This window comes from Liolophura sinensis, chromosome 1 (genome assembly GCF_032854445.1).
Source record: "Liolophura sinensis isolate JHLJ2023 chromosome 1, CUHK_Ljap_v2, whole genome shotgun sequence".
Taxonomy (NCBI): Eukaryota; Metazoa; Mollusca; class Polyplacophora; order Chitonida; family Chitonidae; genus Liolophura; species Liolophura sinensis.
This window is the reverse complement of record NC_088295.1, coordinates 66,098,347-66,121,183: the sequence shown is the minus strand read 5'-3', so window position 1 is coordinate 66,121,183 and position 22,837 is coordinate 66,098,347. Positions and strand designations below refer to the sequence as shown.

The following is a 22,837-nucleotide window of genomic DNA, read 5'->3' as shown; positions in this document are numbered from 1 at the left end:
AGCCTGTAGCTCTAAGATTCTCACGTAAGGGTAGGCTTTTTGTAGTAGGCTTTATGACATTGGCCTATACCCAACAGAGATTGTTTGAACATGTACATGTGTCGATGGGGAACTCATAAAACTCCTTCCCGCGTGTATCAAGACGGTCCAAAGCTATAAACTAATTGGTTCTTTCCTTTATTACGTCAAAATGTTCGGTGTGAGCGCGCTCATAAAACACATGTGAAGTACACACACATACTGTAAAGTCACAGAAGAAAACGATGCGTTCCTCTGTCTTTCGGACCTTTCGTGTAGCCCGTCTTCGAGTCTCCCACTGAATTTAAATAGGATTTTTCTTGATAGCGCTGCACTTTGCTTTGTTTTTATTCATTCATTTACTAGCGGCGAAACCAGGTGGGTGTTGCCCCCCTCCCCCCGACACCGAAAATAGTGTTTTCTCTATAAACCAAATGACATTGGCGGAGCGGTTTGAATAAGAATGGTTAATGGGCTGATAGGCTCTTCTGGATACTACATCCATTGCCTCAGAGATCGTCTAAATTGCGTCTCGAGAGCTTTATATCCCTTGGCCCTCGCCTAATACTACTTTCACTGCCTCAGCCCCTCCCCCCCCCCCCCCTCAAATTTTATAACCGCTAAGCTCCGACAATATTTTATCTAACCTACATTATTGTTTACTTTACACTGGCTGTAGATCCACTCGTGTTGCGTAATAGCCAAGGGGAGATAACACATGCACTGCAAATCCTCAAGATGGCGGCGATGAGTGCTTTCCAATTTTGCAGCGGGGCCGTGTTGTCGACTGTGTTCCACCCTCTGGGCTACGCAAAAGTTTTGATTCAGGTTGATAAACAAAGATTAACCCGTTGTATTTATTGTGTTCATACTGCCATTGTGGAGTGATGACTTGCATCTAAGTAGTAATCGCTGACACTTAATTAGACACGAAAATTGACCCCTTTTTGACACAAAGCCTGTCCGTCGTTCAATGACATTTCGTGGCGAATCAGTACTCTCTCTTTGACAACCATGTTTCCACTTCGGTTCAAAAGAAAGGGGTCTAGCATATTTAGCTCGCTCTTTACCGCGTGGGGTGTTAAGTGGGATGATCACGAAGTTGAGGCCGTCTTTTCATTTGTCACAGAGGTCGGGAAGCAACGGAGGAGAAAGAGAATATCAAAGTTTACGAGCTCCATTACGAGCAGTAGTCATCAGTAATGTTTATCATGTATCCATTTGTTATTTACTTCTTTAATTAAACTCAAAAATGGTTCGCTTGCATGACAGCTGTTATTGTTAAGTTTATGGGTGGGCAGAGCTAAAAAAAAAAGGTGACCCCCCTAACACCACTGCAATAACACCCCAGCACAGACCTAACTCATTGTAGCAGCTGTTCCGCTGGAACTGGATTTTAACACACCACCTTTTTCAAGGATAGTCCATCTTGATGGATATGTTAAATATCCAATATGAATTTAAGTCATTTTAAAATTCTGACTTTCAGTGTATGAACACCAAGTCCATTCCTGTCTCTCATAAACACATGGTGCAAACTTCCCACTTCATTTATCATTCACGGCTATCAAAGTCTTCTTAATATACTACCCTAACTGATGAAACTAATTAACTCACAGTCTTGTGGTCATATCAGTTGTAAAAACTTTGGTGGTACCCAATTGTTCACCATCAAATGGTTTGCCATTGACATCACTTTCAAGAGTCAGGAGACCTACATTTCTGAAATGAAACTTGAGCACTGACATTGAAAGCTCACTGAAAACTACAATATTTTCATTGCCATTTGTGTCAGTCTACATAATGCGACCGTGAAGGACCTGGAAAAGAACATGTTTTTTTTTTTGCACAGGTACTGTAGTTTTGGCAGCTACAAACATGGACTGCATTGATACATTTGTTCACAAGGGTGAACAAATGCTGCTTGAGCAGTACTGTTCCTGTTAAGCCAGCAAGGGCCCCATCATCAACCACTAATGTCACATGTTGGAGCCCATCTCTTTATGGCTTTATGTTTAGTTTAATTGGTCATGACGAAATAGGTTGTATTATCACAATCCAGACTGCTGAAATCATAATTCTTACCATGGTTGCAAAATATATATATTTACATCACATGCATATATGTGTAAGTCCTGTCTAATTTTAACTGATCCCTTTTCAGTTAGGGCACGAACCTTTGCCTCCCTACCCCACCAAGAGTATATTTGGAAGAGACAAGCTTATCTACCCAAATGTCTTCAGATACAGTAAGTCTGATTGGATAAATGTTTTGTAACTTGATTTATTGTAGATTAGCATCAGTCCATTGGCGTTGTGCACAGGTTTTTAGATTACATCTATTTGGGCACACGAGAGCCACTTAATTTTGTGGACCTTTAATTTAAAACTACATTTCATTATAAAAATGTGGGCTGATGATGAACCAGAGAGGTTTCAGCATTGTGAACACTTATGTATTTACACCGCAGTTTTACTGCGCATGATTATTGAAAATAAAGGGGTATGTTTTATGCTTTTTGTTATATATCATTGTCATTTATAGTTGTTATACTACCCCAATTCCTCCACCACTTTGCTTATGAAAGAGCAACTTTCAGCACAATTTATGCGCATTTATGATTCGGAGATAAAAGTACATTAGTTGGGTTGGCCAAATTAATGGCTTAGCAAAAATAATAATTTTATTTGTGTGTACAGAATAATTACTTCAGAACATGCCTGAATAAACACCTGGCAAATGATTTTACATCAACCTTACTATGCCTAGCATGTGTCAAAATTTTTTCATTGGTCACTGTATTTAGTGAACATGAAGTTATCTCCCTTTGCCTCTACAAACAGTTTTGGCTTAATTGAGCAAATTTCTATGAATAAGCTGTACAGTATAAAATTATAAAAGCCTAAGATTGTATATCTTTAAAATTAAGGAAGAGGGTAGGTGCAAGGCCCATTTATTTGTTGGTGGCTCTGTTTGAACTAGTTTAAAATGCTTTACTGCTTGCCTGTTTACAGTTGGACACATCCGAGCTACTGATGGGTTCCTGGGCATGTACAGAGGAGCTGTGCCCAAATTCCTGGGTGGATTTGTCACAGGGGCTGTCCAGTCAGCTGTGGCTGAGGTGAGACTAACAATACAACTAACGGTATTCAGACATCAAGGAGCAACTAATTTAAGACATGCTGTTTAGAAAAGTGACTTAGCAGCCGTGTTATCTGTTGATTCAGCCAGCACTGTGTCTAGAAGATAGGACAGGGCATATATAGTTTTTAAAACTATATTCAATCTTACACATGTGTAATTTGTAGGCAGTATTTTTAAATATCTTTCAATACCCATTTGCATGGGGAAAACAAAATATCTTTAGTTGTCTCAGTCAAATAATTAAAAGAAAAGACAACAAATAATTTAACCTTAGTTATTACGGAAGCAGGTTGGCAAGAAAACAAAATGTGCACAGCCATTTTGTTGTAACATGCTGGGTAACTCTGTAAATTAACTGGAATTGTGATGAGGCCATAGGATAAGCCATGTTTAGAGAGGCCGGAAATAAGATGCCGCATGACTTGTCCCCCAAGCACGTGGTTGATGTGGTTAATGGGCAAAGCCGGGTTCAGGTAATGTCATGGGAAACAGTCTCATCGGTTAAAATTGATAACATCCCAGCGCTTTGATTTTCATAATGTGTGCAATTTTCCTTCCTCTGAACTGTGATATGTCTGTTACCCAACATCATGAAAATAATAAATTATACACTTTTATGTACATAGTAATTTGGTCTAGTGTTGTCTTCTCGTTATTGACAGTTGGTTATGAAGTAAGTTTAGTCTGAAACCGACAGTGGCCGAGCCAAAGTTTCTACCTTTATTTATTGATAATTTCCAACACTGTCAGCAGTTTGGCATGGGAACCACATATGCATGTGTCATGTTTTGTTTCTTTAATCTGCAGTCATTCCCCTTGGACGAGCCCCGAGCAGACCCTAATAGAGACTCCGGTGATTTCATGGTGTCCATCAAAGCGCTTTGCATAACGGTATATACACAATTATAATCTACATCCATAAACTAGGTATTTTGTCATTCTCGCTGTGTGCAAAATTACAGTAATTTTGAAACCAATTGGCGACGGCACTATGGCAGAATGGACTCATCCAGCCACAAGAAAACACAATATATGTGCACACATCTAATGGCTCCTTGTAGTCATATGACTGAAAAATGGTTAAGTGTGATGTAAAACCCCAATCACGGACACATATATACATGTACTTACAGTCATTTTAAAGTTTAAAGTCATTTAAAGTGATTTTAGCATTAAAAAGTATTATTGCATTATTTTAGGGATTATACTTCCTTATATTTCTGGCTGTAACAGGGCAAGGTGTTTGCAAAAAGGTCACGACCGTTGGCTATGTTAACAGGCTCATATTGCTTTATGAAATTGGGTCCTGCTATATGGATGTCCTTAGTTTGTTATGTCGGTATTAGGCTAAGTTATTAATGAGCATGAGTTTTGTTTCAGACTTCCAGAGAGACATTAATCAAGTGCATGGGAACAATTGCTTGCCAGCCTATAAATGGTGAAGATTTTTTTGTTTTTTGTTTTAAGGTTTATCCGAAATATATGTACATTGTGAAGGAAACTTGCCAGTTTCCTCCACTCATAACACTTACTGTCCTCATACAAGTGACAAATTCTTGGGTATGGCATTAAAGAGCAATTAAATAAAGATAACAGATAAAACACAGAATAAATCATTAAATACTATTTCCTGTCAGCATGTTCATATAATGCATGAATGTATTCCTGGGGACCGTATTCATAAAGACATTTCTGACTTAAGCAATAATTTTAACTACAGTATTAAAGCTTATTTTTCGGTTTTATCGAATAAAAGTTTGTCCACCTCATCAGAGTTATCTTAAGCCAGATGTTTGTTCAAATTCAACTGTCAGTGCCAAAACTTAGCATTGCGGAAAGGCTTTTAATTTTGACTTAAGTCAGGCATGACTTTGTGCAATCAGCCCCAGGTCCCATATTTATAAAAAAAAATTCAAAGACAGTTACAGTTAAAATCTTTGTTTCAGGAAATTTGTACACTGATTCTTTACTGCTCTAGTACAATGTAGCATCCACCATTTGAGTTCTTTCCTATTCTGAGTTTGTAGTTTTAAACCCTTGCAATTTGATAAATATCGCCTTTTGTAAAAATTTTCAATCAATATCAAATTCTTTCCTCTCACTTTCAGTGATAATGCTGCGAAGCATGGCTCAGTTTGTGGGTGGAGAAACAAGATACTCGTATGTATATGTTTTTTTTTTAAATTATGCACTATTTTTCCAGTTTTTATAAGTGTGTCTGCAAATTGAAATACTGGAGAATGGAATTGTAGAGAAGACCAACTTTTATTCATGGCTAAGGTATTCAGTTTGACTTTTTTTCTGTTTCAGCAATTTTTTGTCCGCCATTGGAGAGATTTATGAGAACGATGGAATCATGGGATTTTTTGCGTAAGCATGTGATTGATCAGCTTAATTTATAGCTCGGTATTTATGTATTTGGCTCTCACATATCTATGTTATTAACAAATAGGTTGTCTCCCCTTGCTCTGCAGCTTGCAGTGTGAGGTTTGTGTACTTTTTATCAGAATCCCTGAAATTAGGTAAACCATTCAGCTTAAGTTTTACTTCCATAATCAAGTTTCATATAAAATTGCACTGATTGCATTTAATGTTTTAGTATTGTATGCACACATACAATGACCACCAAATGATCATTTAAAATATGATGTATAATTAACTTTGATTGCATAATAAGCAAGCAACATTGATGCAAGTGTTCACTGACAAATAGATTGGGATGTATGGATGTGACTTTTGACTGGAACTCTGACTGATGATTGTATTTTTTTAGTGGCCTGGTCCCACGACTCATCGGTGAAGCACTCACAGTTTGGCTGGCAAACATCTTGTCTCATATCATCAACACTTACCTGGTGGAGGATAAGGTGGGTTGTTTGGTACAGTCATTAGTATTCATACACATAGGATTCTAGGGTTGAATGACCTCTGTTCAAGTATAGGTCTTAACAAGTGGATTGATCATTTTCTTTTGAGTGTAAAAGTCCATTATTTCCATGAATTTTTGAAGTGGGCTTAATTTTTTTTAGTTCCCTATTTCATCAACATTTTGCATATGAAAGAGCACCTTACAGCACCATTTTTTATTTTGATATTGGAAACATAACTGCACTGGTTGCTTTTCCCAATTTCAGGGCTGTAAAAAGTACAATTTTATTAGTCTACACAGAATAATGCCCTCAGGATATGTTTAAATGAAAACCTTACAAACATCCGGAAAGGTTGAAGAATTACAGTAATGGGTGTTGTTGGTGAAATCTAAAATACATTTTTCAATAATGTAAATGAACATTGAAAGTTTTCTTGATATTTCCGAAAAGTTTGAAGTACATGTATTATCAAACTTGTAAAACTCTACAGAGTACTATGATGTAGTCTTCAGAAAATGTATTACAAACTGTAGGAACAATTAATTATCTAATTCATAGGTGAGATATTAGTAGAGCTGAAAGCAAAGAATCATTTCTCTCCCAGTATTTTGAGAAAGTAAAGATATGAATATGTTGTTCATTAAATAGATTAACCACGTAAAAAAAATCTAAATATTCTTGCTACATTGTCATGTTTGTTTACTAAAAATAGCATACAAGGCGTTCCAAAAATTAGAAGAAATTAGAAGGTGTGTATACCATTTAAAATTGTTAGATTGGCCTGCTGGAAAGAACTCATATTTACAGAAGTATTGTTATATATCCTTTTAAAACTGGAGACAACCTGCCTGTCTGTCTTTGTGATTTTGTCGCGAGAAGCTATGTTTTCTTTGTTATGTCGATGTTTTCTTGAGTATTGAAGTGCTTTTTGGCTTATTCAGGGTTACTGAATCATTTCCATTTCCCTCTGTTTCTAGGGTATGCAGACCTACACTGGAGCAGCATGTGGGGTAAGATTCACACAATCAAAATATAGGTTATTTGTAAGCAAATATGAATGGCCAGGTTTACAGTAGTGTTAAAGTTGAAATTTATCATTTTTATTTTGCCTCTGAAATTCAGAAAAAGAAAACCAAAGAATGTAGTTTTCATTATTAAAATGGAAGATGAAGCAGACCCAAACGGGGCGCAGCCATTTTTGCCTTTAAGTGGTAGGATATTCTGTATAAATCATCTTTTTTACCTTTTCTTTTGAGACCATGAGATATGACATATTAGAGAAATAGAATATACACTGTGGCCTCTCTCTTACCCTACACTCTTCAGTTTATATGATAAGAAGACATAACTTGCATTTGCTGGGTCAAACTTGATAACATGGTAGTGTTTTTAGTTTTCTTGATGAGCACATTTTTCTTTACTTTCATTGCGATCTCTTGGTTATACAAAATCACAGAAATAAAAAGGTTCACTTTTTAAAGAGCTACTTTGGTGTCAAAACATAATTTTTTTTTCAGCCGTAAATTAAGTCCCTCTGACTTCATACTGATTGATGACGTGGTACATGTATGTACTTTGTTGATATAAAATTAGCCGTAATGTAATCTATGTAAAACTTGTTTTTATTGCAGTTGATTGTTACCCATATAACTTACCCATTCACACTGGTCAGCAACCTGATGGCTGTCAATGGCAGTGGGTAAGTGACGTCTGCACTTTGCCATTCATGTTTTATGATGACTTCTCTAGTGCTGGACTGAAATGATAGTGTTCCTGGTGGTTTCGATTTCCAATAAGTCCTGTCTGAGTTCCGTGGAAATCTCACAAGAGCTATAGCATTTTGCGAGTTTGATTTAACGGATTTAAGGGATGTCATTCTACCCTAATTCTTTAACCTTTTCACATATAAAAGAGCAACTTTCAGTGCAGTTTATGCACCTTTTTTATTAAATTTTTGAGACAAAACTACTTTGGTTGGGTTGGTCAATTTCAGGGCTTCACAAAAAGTATAATTTTATCAGTCTACGCTGAATAATGCTCTCAGAATATGCTTAAATAAACACCTTGCCAACATGCGAAAAGGTTGAACATAGTGAAGAATTATAGTAGTTTGAATTTGCATGGACGAGAGAATTTTTTTTTTTTTTTTTTAAGTTTATATATCAACCCATCACAACATTAAAATTATCTGGTACTTTTTAGACACATGCAGAAGGTAGGAGGAGGATTTATCTCCTGATGTTAATACGTAACTGGTGAGTGCAGGTACAGCATAAAGCTACAGGTCTTCTTACAGTCTGTTACCGCTCACTCGCTAAGTCTAGTGGCTCCTCACAAGAATTCTGTGGAACTCACATATGCCTTATCGGTGTGGGTGATGCTTTGTCTGGAGGTTTTTCAGATTACTTGGAATGTGCTTTGATGCCCCAGACTTGCCCAGTTTACTCGACCATAACCCTGACCCATATCATATAGGTAGAAGCACCAAAGAGATTAGTAAACATAGATATTTGTAGCTATGTGCATTTTTTGCTGCATTGGGTTTGCCTAATAGATTCCTATAAAGACATGTACATAAATTGTAAATCTTCAACCCTTTCAACCACTAGTGCATTTTTTTCAGCGGAATTTATGCATACAATTATTATGAAAATGACGCTAAATATGGTTTGTTCACGTCATTAAAGATCTAAGCTTCATAAAACTGTTATTTATTCTCTGCACCTCATAGTTCTCTCAACTGTTGCAAAATATTGGTTGTAGAACGGCTGAAAAGGTTGAAGAATTAGGGTAATCATATATGATTGATTTAAATATTTATTTATTTTGGTGGTATTTTATGCTCAAGAGTATTTCACTTCTGGCATTATGGTGGTTTGGCCCATAAGGTTTCACATATCTATAACGGTTTTTGTAAAATTAATGCAGACAAGGGTAGGTCATACTCATTCTTGTCGCATACTGCATGTGGGCTTTTATGATGATACATACATATTATACCATGTATAGTAAGGTTGTAAGCAAAACATTTCCAGTTACTGCATCTTAAATATTGGTTTGATTTTTCGGTTTCAGCTTAGTGGCGGCTTCCCCTCCCAACATGCCCATATACAGGGGCTGGGTGGATTGCTGGCGACAGCTGAGCAAAGCGGTAAGTCTTACTAATGCACAGTCTCTGTTTTCTTGTGTACAATAGTTTTATGTCTCTTTCGTTAACACATAGTGACTCAAAAATTCTTCCAAATTTTTCTTGAGAGAAATATACGACATGCTAAAAAATATAAGGAGGTAGTCATTGACCATGTGACAGTATCAAGACTTGTGATCTGTCATGGGGTGAGGGAAAGAAAAGTGCCACGGCCTTCCAGCAAATAAGCGTACTGAATTTGACTTAACCCAGCAGAGGGTCTTGTGTCTAAGGGTGAAAGTATGGAGTCGAGCAAAAGATACACACAGGGTCTAAGGAAAGTCTTGTTTGTGGCCAGTTGTAATGTCTCTATTTTTTGATTGATATCCCATGTCCGCTGGTCTGTTTTTTCATTATGGGAGTCCAAACTTAGCTGGTTTTATACCCAGAGCAGTAGAGGCTTACAGCCCAGTAGTGTTATGTCCAATCACCTAAAAACTGATCTCACTTGTGATATATGTTTGTTTGGAATTGTAAACATAATCATTATTTTATGCATTGAAATTTTCTATATACAGGTATAATATAAAGGTGTGGAGAGTAAAACCAATGCCGCGACGACAGTGTGATAGTTGGCACGTAACCAGTGAAATCTGGCCCCTTGTCAATTTACATGAGTTAGAGTTTTATACTAACTGTTCATGTAAAGGCTTAAATAGTAACACTTTAACTAAATCCGAAAAAAACAAACAACAGAAATGTGGTGATGTTGTTTACCATGCATTAGACTGGTCTGGAATTACTCAAGGCAAGCATACCTGTGAGTAACTGTTCGTTTCTTCTTTAATATTCAGTATAGAAAGGCCTACTCAGAGCCCATTGTGTCATGATATCTGTTTATGTGTTTCAGCACCAGTTGAAGCGAGGCTCCAGCTTATTCTGGCGGTATTATAACGGCCCTGTGACTCGCATCGGCAGCAGATTGGTGGCCATGGACTACGCCTTCAGTAGTTGAACAGGAGTGTGACATGTCTAGTAATTCAGGTGTACAAATTCAGGTGTAGAGACTTTTCATGGTAATGACAGTTTATTGATTATATACGGAGATTGTAAAGTGTAATTACTAACCCGGCCTTGCCATATCGTCAAACCCAGACCACATCAGACAAGCTTGTAGGTAGTATAGGGTGAGATCACAGTCTTGCTGATGAAATTCTAGCAAGTGTGACAAGTTAATGTGTGACAAAGTAATGGTCAGGGTCTATGGGTTTCAGGCTGTTCTCATTCAGTGTACATTTTGATTGGATCATTTCAGTGGGTCCTGTCTCATTCGTTTGTGGAAACCAATTGACATTTCTACTATAAATTTCTAATGAAAAATGTGAACAAAAGTTACCTAATTAGATACTTTGTGTAAATATCTCGTGACATGATGTTGGCATTTTGTTGCAAATCAGGAGTGTCACATATTTAGTTGAGACCAAAATTTGTAACAGAGTATTAGGGGGTAAAGCGGTTTTCGATACATGTGTGTGGGGTAGTATTATAATTCTGGAGACTTGGTGTATTATCGTTCTGTATTAGTGTATTATCATCTTTTAATCTGTGTTGCTGACGGTTTGTGGAATGGAAAATTGTCCCTATAAACCATCACTAGTACATTTCGTCCACAAGTATGTAAAAACGGACAACAATAGTTTACCATTCCTTTGACTTCATCCTCTGCTTGTCAGTTTATCTTCACAATGTTGGGGTGTTCTCGAAATATATGCCTGGTCACAGTACCCCTTTACTGTTTGGGCAAATTACATCCGTTCCGTAATAAATCCTGCGTGCAATCACAGAGAATGATGTTCAAACAACAGTTATTCAGAGAACAAGTCGTGTTTTAAAAGTTGTTAGAGCGTGGCGCTGCTGTTTCGATCCTAGAATCACCATGGTGATTTTCTGCTGAACTTGTGGTAGCCAGGATGGAATTTGTCTGTCATCCTTGATGAAAAACACATTTTCATAGAAGAAATAGACGTAATTTATGCAAGGAATATGGTACGTAGCGAGCATACTTTGACATTGTGGAGATGATGACAGACCATCCATAAACACTTGTTGATTATGAAGTGTTATCTGAAAATCGGGGAGTTGTACCTCGGATTTTTGTATGATAATATTGTGGATGAGATCCTCTGACCCCAAATTCTCTTGGCGTGGATATTGTTCTGCATAAAGTCTCCCCAATTTTTCATTCAACCATGACTATTGTTATTGAAACTGCTGTCAAAAGTGTCCAGCATACTTGTGGGAACCATTTCCTTTCGATTTTCTTCCAAGTAATGGTATCACATTATGAGTTTGAGCTCTTAAATAGAATGAATTTCCCTTTAGTCCAAAAGTTTTTCCACAGATTTTGGCGCTTTAATGTCTTTCGTTTGTTATGTGGGACTTCGGCGCAAAGCCATAGAAGATGCTAGTATATTGTCAGTTGAATTAATTATGTGGGAATTAAGTGTATAGATATACTAGTGTGAAATATATTTGTAAGGTTTCATTTGTATCCCTTATTATGCATTAATCTTTTGATTGTCTACTGCCTATCTTCTGTGACCTTTTTGGCATATTACATATAAGTGAGAATATTTATAAATATTTAATTAAAGTTCTCAACCCATGGTCTAGAGATGTCTTGTTGATAGGCTGTATTTTGTAATGAACTCTCTTTTTGTGCCTTTCCATTTTTGTTTTTAATGCGGAATAATAGATGCTGTCAATGTGTCTATACTTGTAGTGAATGTATAAATGTTGGATGATCCGAGGATTGTACCCATGTGGTACCGGTGAAAATATTAAACTTATGGCGGATGTTATTGTGAATGCCCTCAACCCCACCAAAAATGAAGAGCAAAGTAGTTTTATTACAAAGAACTTTCCCTGTCAGCACCTGTATATAGCAGACTGTTGTCTACGGAGAAAACTCAAAACCAGAGGCAAAAGTGATTCAGAGCAGATAATATACCTGATCCATTCATGCCAATATCAGTAAATCCACTTTAACAATTTTCCTCAATCAGCAGAAAAATTTAGAATGATCTCAATTTTCCGAGTACGTCTGCCTTATTGATCTGTAAAGTGATATACAGCCCTTCTGTTGCCATTGGTGGAGTGTACGAAAAAAAAAACGATTACTAACCATATGGTCTGTAAAAATATTATCCCTGTGCATGTAAATTTTTGTATTGTGGTGTGTTTGATTTTGGTTTGTTTTTTTTTAACTTGTATGTTGGTTTGGGTTAAAGTGTGAAACTACAGGCAACGGCCTTTTCTTATCTTGCACAAATGTGTTTTGTAGTGACAAAGTTTGACTGCTGTTCATCTAGAAGAAATTTACTGCTCCGCATGTTATCTTAACTGCTGTGTTGGACACAAAGATGAAACGTGATCGGACATGACTGAGACAATTTCATTTCTGTTAAACTTCATGTACATTTTGGAAATTACAGCGAACAAACCACCACTTGGGTTGTGAGAAAGTTCTTTAGTAACTTGCCAAAGCTTGTGGTTTGTGACAGTCACTCCTGTGTCCTCAACCCCTAAAACTGTACGCCGTCGAATACTTGAAAAATTCGCGAGTATTATGTTAATCCACAATCAAAGAAAATAAGTATGTCGAACAACTATGCGTGTATTTAGTGTACTATATAATTAGTTGCACGTAGCAATTTTTTTGTCATTAATAATATTTAGCTGATACCTTAGTTGTTCTTTAACATTGTATACATAATGTTGTCACGGAATGTTTTGAGTCTTTTATCGTATCTTTAACCGACTGTACAACGTGTTCCATGAAAGTAGAACAATTTCCTAGTTGTGTGAAGTAGTCCAGTGACCTATGTCCTATGCAATCAAAAACTTAAGATATTCCAACACAGGGACTCGTCATTGTGTCATTTAAGATGTATAGAATGTCATCCTGTATTTCACACAGCTGTACACATGTCGCTGTCGCTCAGTCCACATCCATCAACAAGACACAAATCACTTGTAGCAAAATGGTATTTGAAACTCCCTTTGTGATACCAACATTAATGAATAAACTGTCTATATTTTGTAAATTAAAAATGTCTTTTTGGGCATTTGTATTGATCATATGTGTCAGTCAAAATTTGTGTTTGGATCTGAGGTAAAATGGTGTATATGTATCCCTTCTCGCCCCAGCCGAGGAAAATGTCAATCACTATTTCGTGTTGAAACATCAAAATAATGGTTGATTTTCTATAGACTCAGCAGTAGTTGTGGGATTAATTATGGCTCGATATACCCTGGTGTAATCTTGGATTTCTAAACCATCAATATGATTGTCTGTGTTCAGATCATTAGCTCTTTGACTGCTGAGACGCCCCTTCTGTAGGGTCCGATTGTCTGCATGTGACCTTTCCTCAAGGCGGTTGTCATGTCATTGAGATGTGATTTTTTTTTTCGGGTGGGGGGTGGAGGGGGCCCATGACAGGTTCATCTCCTGATAAATATCATCTAATTATTATAGGTGAAAATAAGTCGAACAACTACTTAGTGTACTATATAATCAGTTTTACGTTGCAAATTTTTGTCACTAATGATATTTAGCTGATACTTTAGTTATGCTGTAACTTTATGCACTCGATCATCCTGCTCAGTGACATAGTGCTATAGGTGACAACTTCTTGTGTGCGGCTAAGGCACAGATCAATCTAAAACTGGATTTCGGGCTTTGAACACTATGCTAGAAATTCGAAAATTTGAATTGTGTTGCAGGGTTTTGTATACCTCAAAAATGATGAAGGGTAAAATCAATACTGTACCGGTGCTCATGTGTAAAGAGCTCACAAAAGCGGCTAAAGCACGCCGAAATCCGTGTATGCCGTGTATGTACACTGAGATTTAATGCCACGGTTTCCCCAGTGATGGTCCCCATGTCAGGGCGTCATGTACCTGATTCGGATATAACCTTCTGATTTAAAGCCGCAGCTGGAGTAAGATTTGAATTAGAACCTGCAGTCTCGGTGGCCAGAAGTCATTGGGCTGCGACGAAAATAACGCTTCAGTCGAATAAGTCAATGCAAGAAATAAAATTATCATTTATATTTTCAAATAATCAGAACTTTTCGGAAAATTTTGTCTGGTATTGACTTGTAATTTAATTGGGCACGTCGTGAAATACGTCGGCATGATATGACTGAAATATTGCCTAAGTTGCATTGCGTCATAATCATTCATTTATTCGTTGGTGCAATACACGTATACCGTTGTAGGTAACCAACCATGTAAGACATGCATGCGTCAACGTCTGGCACAAATGTTCATTGTCATATACAGCACAATGCAGAACACTGCTGTCATCTCAAGCGTTGATCATGTACCTAATGTGTAAACCGGCTTGTAATTTCTCTAGTGCCGCCCAGAGTGCCAATTTCGACAGTTCCTGGGCCAGTATCTTACCATAAAGCATTGGATCCGGAATTGTGCTACACGCATCTTAAAGTGAAATAAATGAACGATTGATCCGCCCACAGCGATACATTGTAGTGCTAAGAATTGTCAATACCTCTTTCGTGGTCAAAAGCAATGTAAAGAATGCGTCGGAGTCGTGAGTAAGCTGACGAATCCCGCTTTGCAGCGAGCCGGTATAAGTGAAACTGGACACTGGACGACAAGGGTCAGAGCGTGATCTTGAAAGTACCGTGCATGGATAAGGCAAGCAATTGCCAGAGATGTCGTTAGATCAGTGCCGAAGTCATTGCTGAAGTCAAGCTATCATGGGCAGAGTCTGGGGACTTAAAGAAGGCCGGCGATTCCTTAAATTATGGGAGTGATTCAGATTTCCTTGTTTTAATATTTTGTTTTTGCAAATGTTTGCTTAACAACTGTGTACTGCCAAATGCAATCAGCTCTGTAGGTAAACGCATTAACAAGCAATATGAAAGTGAACTGTGCTGGGGTGGGGCTGTCCAGGATATCATCTAAGTGCATGATCTTGTCAGACATTTAGCATTTGAAAAACAGGTCAGCCCGATTACTGACAGTAATGTTAACCCCACGTAAAGAGTTTTCGAGGAGAGATTTATGGGATACCTGATTCCGCAATTTGGATTACCGAGGATAACAGAAGATCACTGAGAAAACAACGTATACTTTACCAGTGCATGTATATGCAGAGTTTTTGATCATGGTGTGCATAATGGGTGCTAGAATCCCTCTACAGAGCCTTTTATGTGGCTTCAAATGGTTGTAATGATGGGCAAGTTGCAATTAATTCGCGGAGTGGACTAATTTTGGGAACTATGTATACATGGACTGGAACTCAAAAATTTCAAAATACCATGCAGGAAAGAATGCAAAGTATCGTATATGTCTGTCAGGGATTATTGAAGGTATGACCGATGACTGTATGAAATTTTTCTAACTGACGTGATATTTCGACAATCTGTGTGTGAGTGAGATTATCTTGTATAGTTCCTCTTTTGCCGATAACCATGTGTTGTTCTGGTCAGATAATGTGCGAGAAAGTCTCTTTAGAACAGCTGTGTTGATGTTTGCAGTTTTCTGTTGGACACTGTGTTAATACCTGACCATAGGCAGAGTCATTCATCAACGTTCAGCCACTCATTTAGCATGATAGATCCATCAATTACAATGTTTGGTTTTCTTCTTAAGGCATTATCAAATAGGATTGCTTAAAGGACTGGCCGTGCGTTGTTGATTAGAGGGCTTCGGGCAGTTATAGTAGACTTTCTTAAAGATGGATCGGCTGTTCGTGAAAGGGTACTTCTGTGTACGCCTGTAAAGCGAGGCCTGACTGGAATACGTTATAGTGATAGATTCAAGGCATGCGTTTTTGCGTTTTAAAAGAAAACAGTGTTAGTTCTTTACCTTTGAAAAAGCGCCTTGGCTAATTGCCTTACATTCGCGGCAATTTCTTGCAACTATGTGACGAATGCGTCACAATTTGTGCAGGATGTATAAAAATATTTCATTCGCAAATATTTAAAGTGCAACAACGATACTAATAATAGGGAGAACTATATCATAGTGTGAGACGGTGCCCAGCCAGTATAGTGATAAAAATCTTGGCTATCAGCAAAAAATACCCATACTTCGAGGCCAGGTATGTTATGTAGACAGTTAGAGAGTACCACATTGATAATATTTGCATTTAACTGTAGAAAAACATTGAAGCTAGTGAAAGAAGTCTGTGGATGTCTTTCAGACCTGGAAAAGTGCAAAAGTCATTGACGGCGCATTAAGTGAAGTAAACATATGGGGGAAAATCTGGTGCAGTTTGCTTTATTTGGTAATGAAAAAAACGATTTAACAGTGCTCTAAACGCGTCTCGGGTCTAAACTCTTCTCGGGTTAACGTGACAAGATCAACACGTTGATGTTTCAAGCTACGAACGCGTTTATGTGGGTGGCTTAAACATAACGCTCTTACTAGATAACAGATACCCGGGGAATGTCATAAGCCGGATAATCACTAATACGGGGCTCTTGACACTGTGGGCGATTTGGGAAAATGTATGGTTATAAATTACATTTTAAAACAGCTTACCTATAACTGTCAGACCGGATGTTATCGGCTAGCGCCTGCACACCTAGCTGGGTCGTGTTACGGATACCGCTATACAGGTGAGTACTATAGTTCGGCTGATGTTAACCGGGAATCCATACTGTCTCACCTTTAATGAGAAGGAAGCTTTCACATGTACTTGTATCGTTTCGATGGCGACGCACCGAACAGTATTAAGGCATTCGAGTTTTGACTGGTAAGAGTGAAATGACATTTATATATATTTTGTTCAAAACGTGCAAAGTGTGACTATCTAACGATCACATTGAAGGAGACAGTTACAAGTTACCTTATTTCCTAAAGGAGACTTGCCCTTTAAGATGCACTGTTATCAAAATATAGCGGTATCTGGCTCGTTTAGCATGTAGAAGTTGAGGAACTTACAAGCAACAAGGTTGAGTGTGATTATACAACCAGTATGGTTGTGATTGTACAACCAACAAGGTTGTGTGTGATTACACGATCAGTATCGTTGTGTGTGATCATACAACAAGTATGGTTGTATGTGATTATACAACCAGTATGGTTGTGTGTGATTATACAACCAGTATGGTTGTGTGTGATTATACAACCAACAAGGTTGCGTTGTGATTATACAACCAACAAGGTTACGTTGTGATTATACAACCAACAAGGTTGCTTGTGATCATACGACCAGTATCGGTGTGTGTGATCATACAACAAGTATGGTAGTATATGATTATACAACCAACAAGGTTGTGTGTGATTATACAACCAACAAGGTTGTGTGTGATTATACAACCAACAAGGTTGTGTGTGATTATACAACCAGTATGGTTGTGTGTGATTATACAAATAACAAGGTTGTGTATGATTATACAACCAACAGGATTGTGTGTGATTATACAACAAACACGGTTGTGTGCGATGATACTGCCATCGAGATTGTGTGTAATAAGAAGCCCAAAACACGTAGAGGTGGCGTAGAGAATAACACTACCTATAAGAAAACGTAAGACAACGTTACGGCATCTCATTCAATTCCTCCATATGTATATATCAAGGATATATGATCCGCAAGTGTCATTTCTTTTCCTGCATCGGCTGGAAAATACTAAAACCTGTGTATTTCTTTCAAACAACATGATGTTTGTGGAGTAGAAATACAACGTGCTAACGTTCCCAGAGGTATGAAGTAAGTCCCCCGTGGGCTTTATTACACTTTGTGTAAGGTACATTTGCAGACATTGGACCCTCATTTCCATTAACGCTCACTTGCTAAGGACCAAAGAGACATTAAAACACAAGGCGCTTTGCTGTGCGTGACTAATTGAGTTTATTACCACAAAATCTATACCGATCGGATGCATGTTAATTACATTTTGAGGTAAAGTATTTGATGACCTTAGAAAGCACCTTATAGTGTGTTAAGTTAGGTGGGTTGTATACGTGTAGAATAACGTCACATTCACGTCTCTTTTATAATAACTGATTATATATGTTCACCAATATTTATATGAGACCCTCCTAGTAAGTTAAAGAGTGATATATGCATTATGTATTAAATCGGTGACTTAGATTTCTGCATTACATTCTGTGTTGTTAGAAAAAAGTAAAATTAAATTAATTTAATTTATTTTAATGATATTAAGAAAAGAAGCAAAACATCCTATACTACTCTTACTATGGAGTGAGTAAGTGTTAATTTATTTATATTTATTTGATCAGTGTTTGACGCCGTCTTATGTCAGTTTTCATCACTCCATGAGGTGCATGGGGTGTTTTTCTAATGCGTTTCTGTGACGCTGGATTGAAGGCCAATATTCAGTAAGATAGCGTGTTGGAATCCAACTATTGTGCTTTTTCATGTCAAAAAGTTTACCAGGTACTCGCCACAGAATGTTGGTTTGGGACAGTGAATTTGAGTCACGGGTGGGACAAGTCGCGTGGGCAGTATTTTCCCGTGATCAACCATTATTTCCGCCACCATAGTAATAACCAGAGCACCCGATACTATAACCCACTTGACAGTTATTGTTAATTTACTTTCAGTGAAAAGACAGTGAAATAATGGATCAAACTACTACAGGATAGTCTATCACCCAGAGCCCAAGCAAGGAAATTATAGAGCAAAGTCTTGCGGCAAGTTTGATGTTACCATAAATATGACAACATACCAAAGGTGAGTTCCGTTAACTCTCTAAATCTTCAATGTTTTGTATACATTTATGGATATTAATTCGTTTTCAGCTCACGGTAAGCGAGCTAAATAAGTATACTATTTCTCTCTCTTCTATAAAAATTCAAGTGAAAAGACTCTCTCTGTAATTGAATGTGCATGATATTTTACATTTTGTAATATACTATTTGTTATATTATAATGTCCCTTTTGTCTATACAATAAGCTATTTTATATTACACGATAGCCACATTATAAAGTATTATCTAGTGACCTTGGAGTCATATATTATCTTAAATTATCCAGGCAAAACTGTTGAATATCGAGTAAAACTTGAATACCATAAATAGTGCTTATGTGCGACTTTCATCTCTCACTCTCTGTTCATATGAGCTCGATTCTTTTAATACTTAAAGCTTCTTATGTTACCTTCTCTTAAAATGGAAAACGCCACAGTGATTCTCACGTCAATTTTCTTTTCTTCTAAACATAAGTTATTGTTATCGGCTAGATAATATAATATAATATAATATAATATAATATCGGCCCGCAAAACTTGCCTCTGAATGTCTTATATTTGCTTCTCAATCTTGGTGAGGTAAATGTCGTTCGGATTTACACTTTGCCATTTGCATATCCAACTAACGGAATGCTCATTTACACTTCAGCTGTTCCCATTCATACATAGAGGGGTAAGCCTACTGTTATAAACGACAGCAATTATGCCATGCATTACACTCATATCAGAAACTTCACATACAAAGTAGACAAGTTCCCCCGCCCCCTCCAATCCCTCGCCCCCACCTATATGGAGGTGAAGGTCGGAACCTTCACCTCCATATACATGGGATGTGTGAGATACAACTGCACCACACCTAAATGTCACTCTCTATTCTACGACCGCTTCCTCTCCCACGAATCCATGAAGAGAACATTAACTTGTGACCATCGACCTTTTGCGACAAACAGGCGGCTGGTGATTGATCAGTAGGCCTATTTAGAAAAGTCCCGACGCTAAAACCATGGTCAAATCTGACCATTGAAAATTCAAACATCATGAAGAATATCTTACACATTGGTAAACCCAAAGCAGCCTAAGAGTCAAAAACTTTGATGATTACTTATCTTGAGAAAAGGCCAAACTTTATTCCTCCCAAGTGCTAGATAAGAGGCAGACTCTCTCTCTTTGTGCTTTTCCCGCGAAAAATATTCATATTCGTTATTCGTGGCTTATTTCTGTCAAGTTGGATGCCTGTACATTTAAGGACTGTGTTTGAACATCTATTTTGTTGTTGAAAGTGAAGTTTGTTCTTTGCCTCTTCTTGTCTCAAATCCTTTCCCTGTTAAACATTTATTCAGCTTGCATGTTTCGCTAGGAAATAGATGCGGAACTGAATGCTTGATTTAGGAAATGGGACAAGTAATAGACCAGAGTCAACTGATTTCCTATGTTACCTAAATACCTCACCGACAAGTGTTTGTACCGCTCTGAGGCTGTGTGTCTCACCCTAACACATATGGTTCCGCCTCGATACATTATCAATAACCGATTGACACTTGACCTGTTGATGACTCCGTCGGTGGCACGCGATCATTATTGCGCTGTGACAACACAGGATAGTCGGTTGAGCCGCCAGGGTACTCGGAAAGAGACTCAAGCTCTATAGAGCATCCAGTGTAACAGAGAATTTGGGGCAATAATTTCATTTTCTGTCAGGTAAGATGTTTTCTGTAATGTGAAAACGCTTGATGCGATTTCCTAAAATATAACACAGTCGAGCCATTCAGGTTGTCTAGATACTAACGGAATTGTCAACAGAACCAGGCTGTCTACGTAGTAACCAATCGTCTGTACGGTATATTTGTCAACAGAACCAGGCTGTCTATGTAGTAACCAAATCGTCTGTACGGTATATCTGTCAACAGAACCAGGTTGTGTATGTAGAAACCAGATCGTCTTTACGCTATATTATTTTGTCAACAGAACCGATATATCCAGTATGTATAAACCAAATCGTCTTTACGGTATTTTTGTCAACAGAACCGGTCCCTCTGTGTGATAACCAAATAGTCTTTACGGTATTTTTGTCAACAGAATCAGGCTGTCTATGTAATAACCAGATCGTCTTTACGGTAGTTTTGTCAACAGAACCAGACTGTGTGTGTAGGAACCAGATCGTCTTTACGCTTTGTTATTTAATCAACAGAACCAGGCTGTCTATGTAGTAACCAAGTGGTTTTTACAATATATTTGTCAACCGAACCACGCTGTCTGTGTAGAGATCAAATAATGTTAACAGCAAAATTCCCAACAGAACTAAACTGGTCATGTATAGTGATCACATCGTCTCTTTGATATAATTGTCAACAGAAGCAGGCTTTAAAGAGTAGCTCTTTAGAGCATATTTGTCTGCAAACCAAGGATGGTTATGCACTGATCAAGTAATATTTGCGATTTAATTGCCAACAGACCCAAGCTAATCATGTGGTGATCAGTTCGTATTTTTCGTATAATTGTCAACAGAGCAAGGGTGGCTATATGTTGATCAAATAATATTTACTGTAAAATTTGTCAACAGTCCAGGGTAAACATGTGTAGTTTTCATATTGTCTTTTGGTATAATTGTCAACAAAACCAGTCTGGTCATGTAGTGATCAGATTTTAATTACGACACATTTCTCTGTACAACCGGGCTGTCTACACTGTGATCCAATGTTCTTCGCCGTATGATTGTCCACAAAACCAGCCTCTCTATGTAGTCATCAAATCGTCGTTAGTGCGTCATTGTCAACAAATGCGTTTTCTCACCAGTAATTCACTTTAACAAGAAACAAGAAATAAACATCGTTTTGAAAGTGCAAAATTAACCTTAGATATGTAACCCTTCGAATGTTTAATAAACATTATCAGCAATCTGAATATGGGTGTAATATTGATCATTTAACCTCATGAGCATTGTGGGGCCTCCGTGGCCGAGGGGTTTAGCACGTCATCATGACGCAATGGCACAGGAGCCTCCCACCAACGTGAGTTCAAGTCCAGCGCATGATGGCGCACGTGAGAAGTTCTGCCAACAACCTGTGGATGGTCGTGGGTTTACCCCGGGCTGTGCCCGGTTTCCTCCCACCATAATGCTGGCCGCCGTCGTATTAGTGAAATACTGTTGAGTATGACGTAAAACACCAATCAAATAAATAAATAAATAAAATCAAGAGCATGATGATAACATAATACACCACCTTCATTGCTATATACATCCTTTTATAGGCGATCAAGATGGCTGACTTTAGAAGAGGTTTTCTTTCTTCCGAAATCATACCATGTTGGTAACCATATTAAATGTATAGCTTACAGATGCCTTCAGACTGTTGTGCAGGGATATAAATGTACCTGTATAAATTGTACACGTATCTCTGATCGTTATATAACAGTGCTTTCTGAAGCGTGCAATGATCCACTTTAAGTTATACTGGTAAGAAAAGTGCTTGAGATATAAATTATAGCCCCTTTTAATGGCTGGTTGAGGTCATATGGGTTTCTTTGTCCGTAACAGTACAGTGTAAGTTCCGCTGCATGTCTTATCGCAAAGTGTGATGGAACCAAAACGCACCAGCGAATTGTTAACGTCATGATCCAGCCGTGGACATAAACACCCTGCTGGGAGCCGTGTTTGCGTTGCGTGAAATCTGCGAGTACTTCAAACTGGAAGGGAAGAAATATAGCTGGTAATAGCTATGACGCTATATACTATGGGACTGACACACCATGCTGCGTACTCCTCAGTAACGGAAACTATTTCAGGGTTAAATGGTCCATCACCGTCTCCAGCTAAACTCGTGCACTTTGGATAATTTCTCGGTTTTCTGTTACAGTTCCTGTTGACTTGAAAAAAATGACGGAGGCCATAATTTTCATTCTGAGAACATCTTAAAACCTTAAA

General features: G+C 37.9%; 1 protein-coding gene across 1 annotated transcript; it reads left to right on the top strand.

Annotated features, from left to right (window-relative positions):
- The first annotated feature begins 756 nt into the window (after positions 1 to 756).
- On the top strand, positions 757 to 13,343 carry LOC135468882 (mitochondrial carrier homolog 1-like). The gene is made up of 12 exons (XM_064747347.1): positions 757 to 846; positions 2,183 to 2,267; positions 3,034 to 3,140; positions 3,971 to 4,054; positions 4,544 to 4,601; positions 5,272 to 5,323; positions 5,474 to 5,533; positions 5,937 to 6,030; positions 7,011 to 7,043; positions 7,665 to 7,732; positions 9,109 to 9,184; positions 10,071 to 13,343. The coding sequence occupies exons 1-12, from the start codon at positions 757 to 759 to the stop codon at positions 10,173 to 10,175; spliced, it is 912 nt and encodes a 303-aa protein (XP_064603417.1). The 3' UTR covers positions 10,176 to 13,343.
- The last annotated feature ends 9,494 nt before the right edge of the window (positions 13,344 to 22,837 follow it).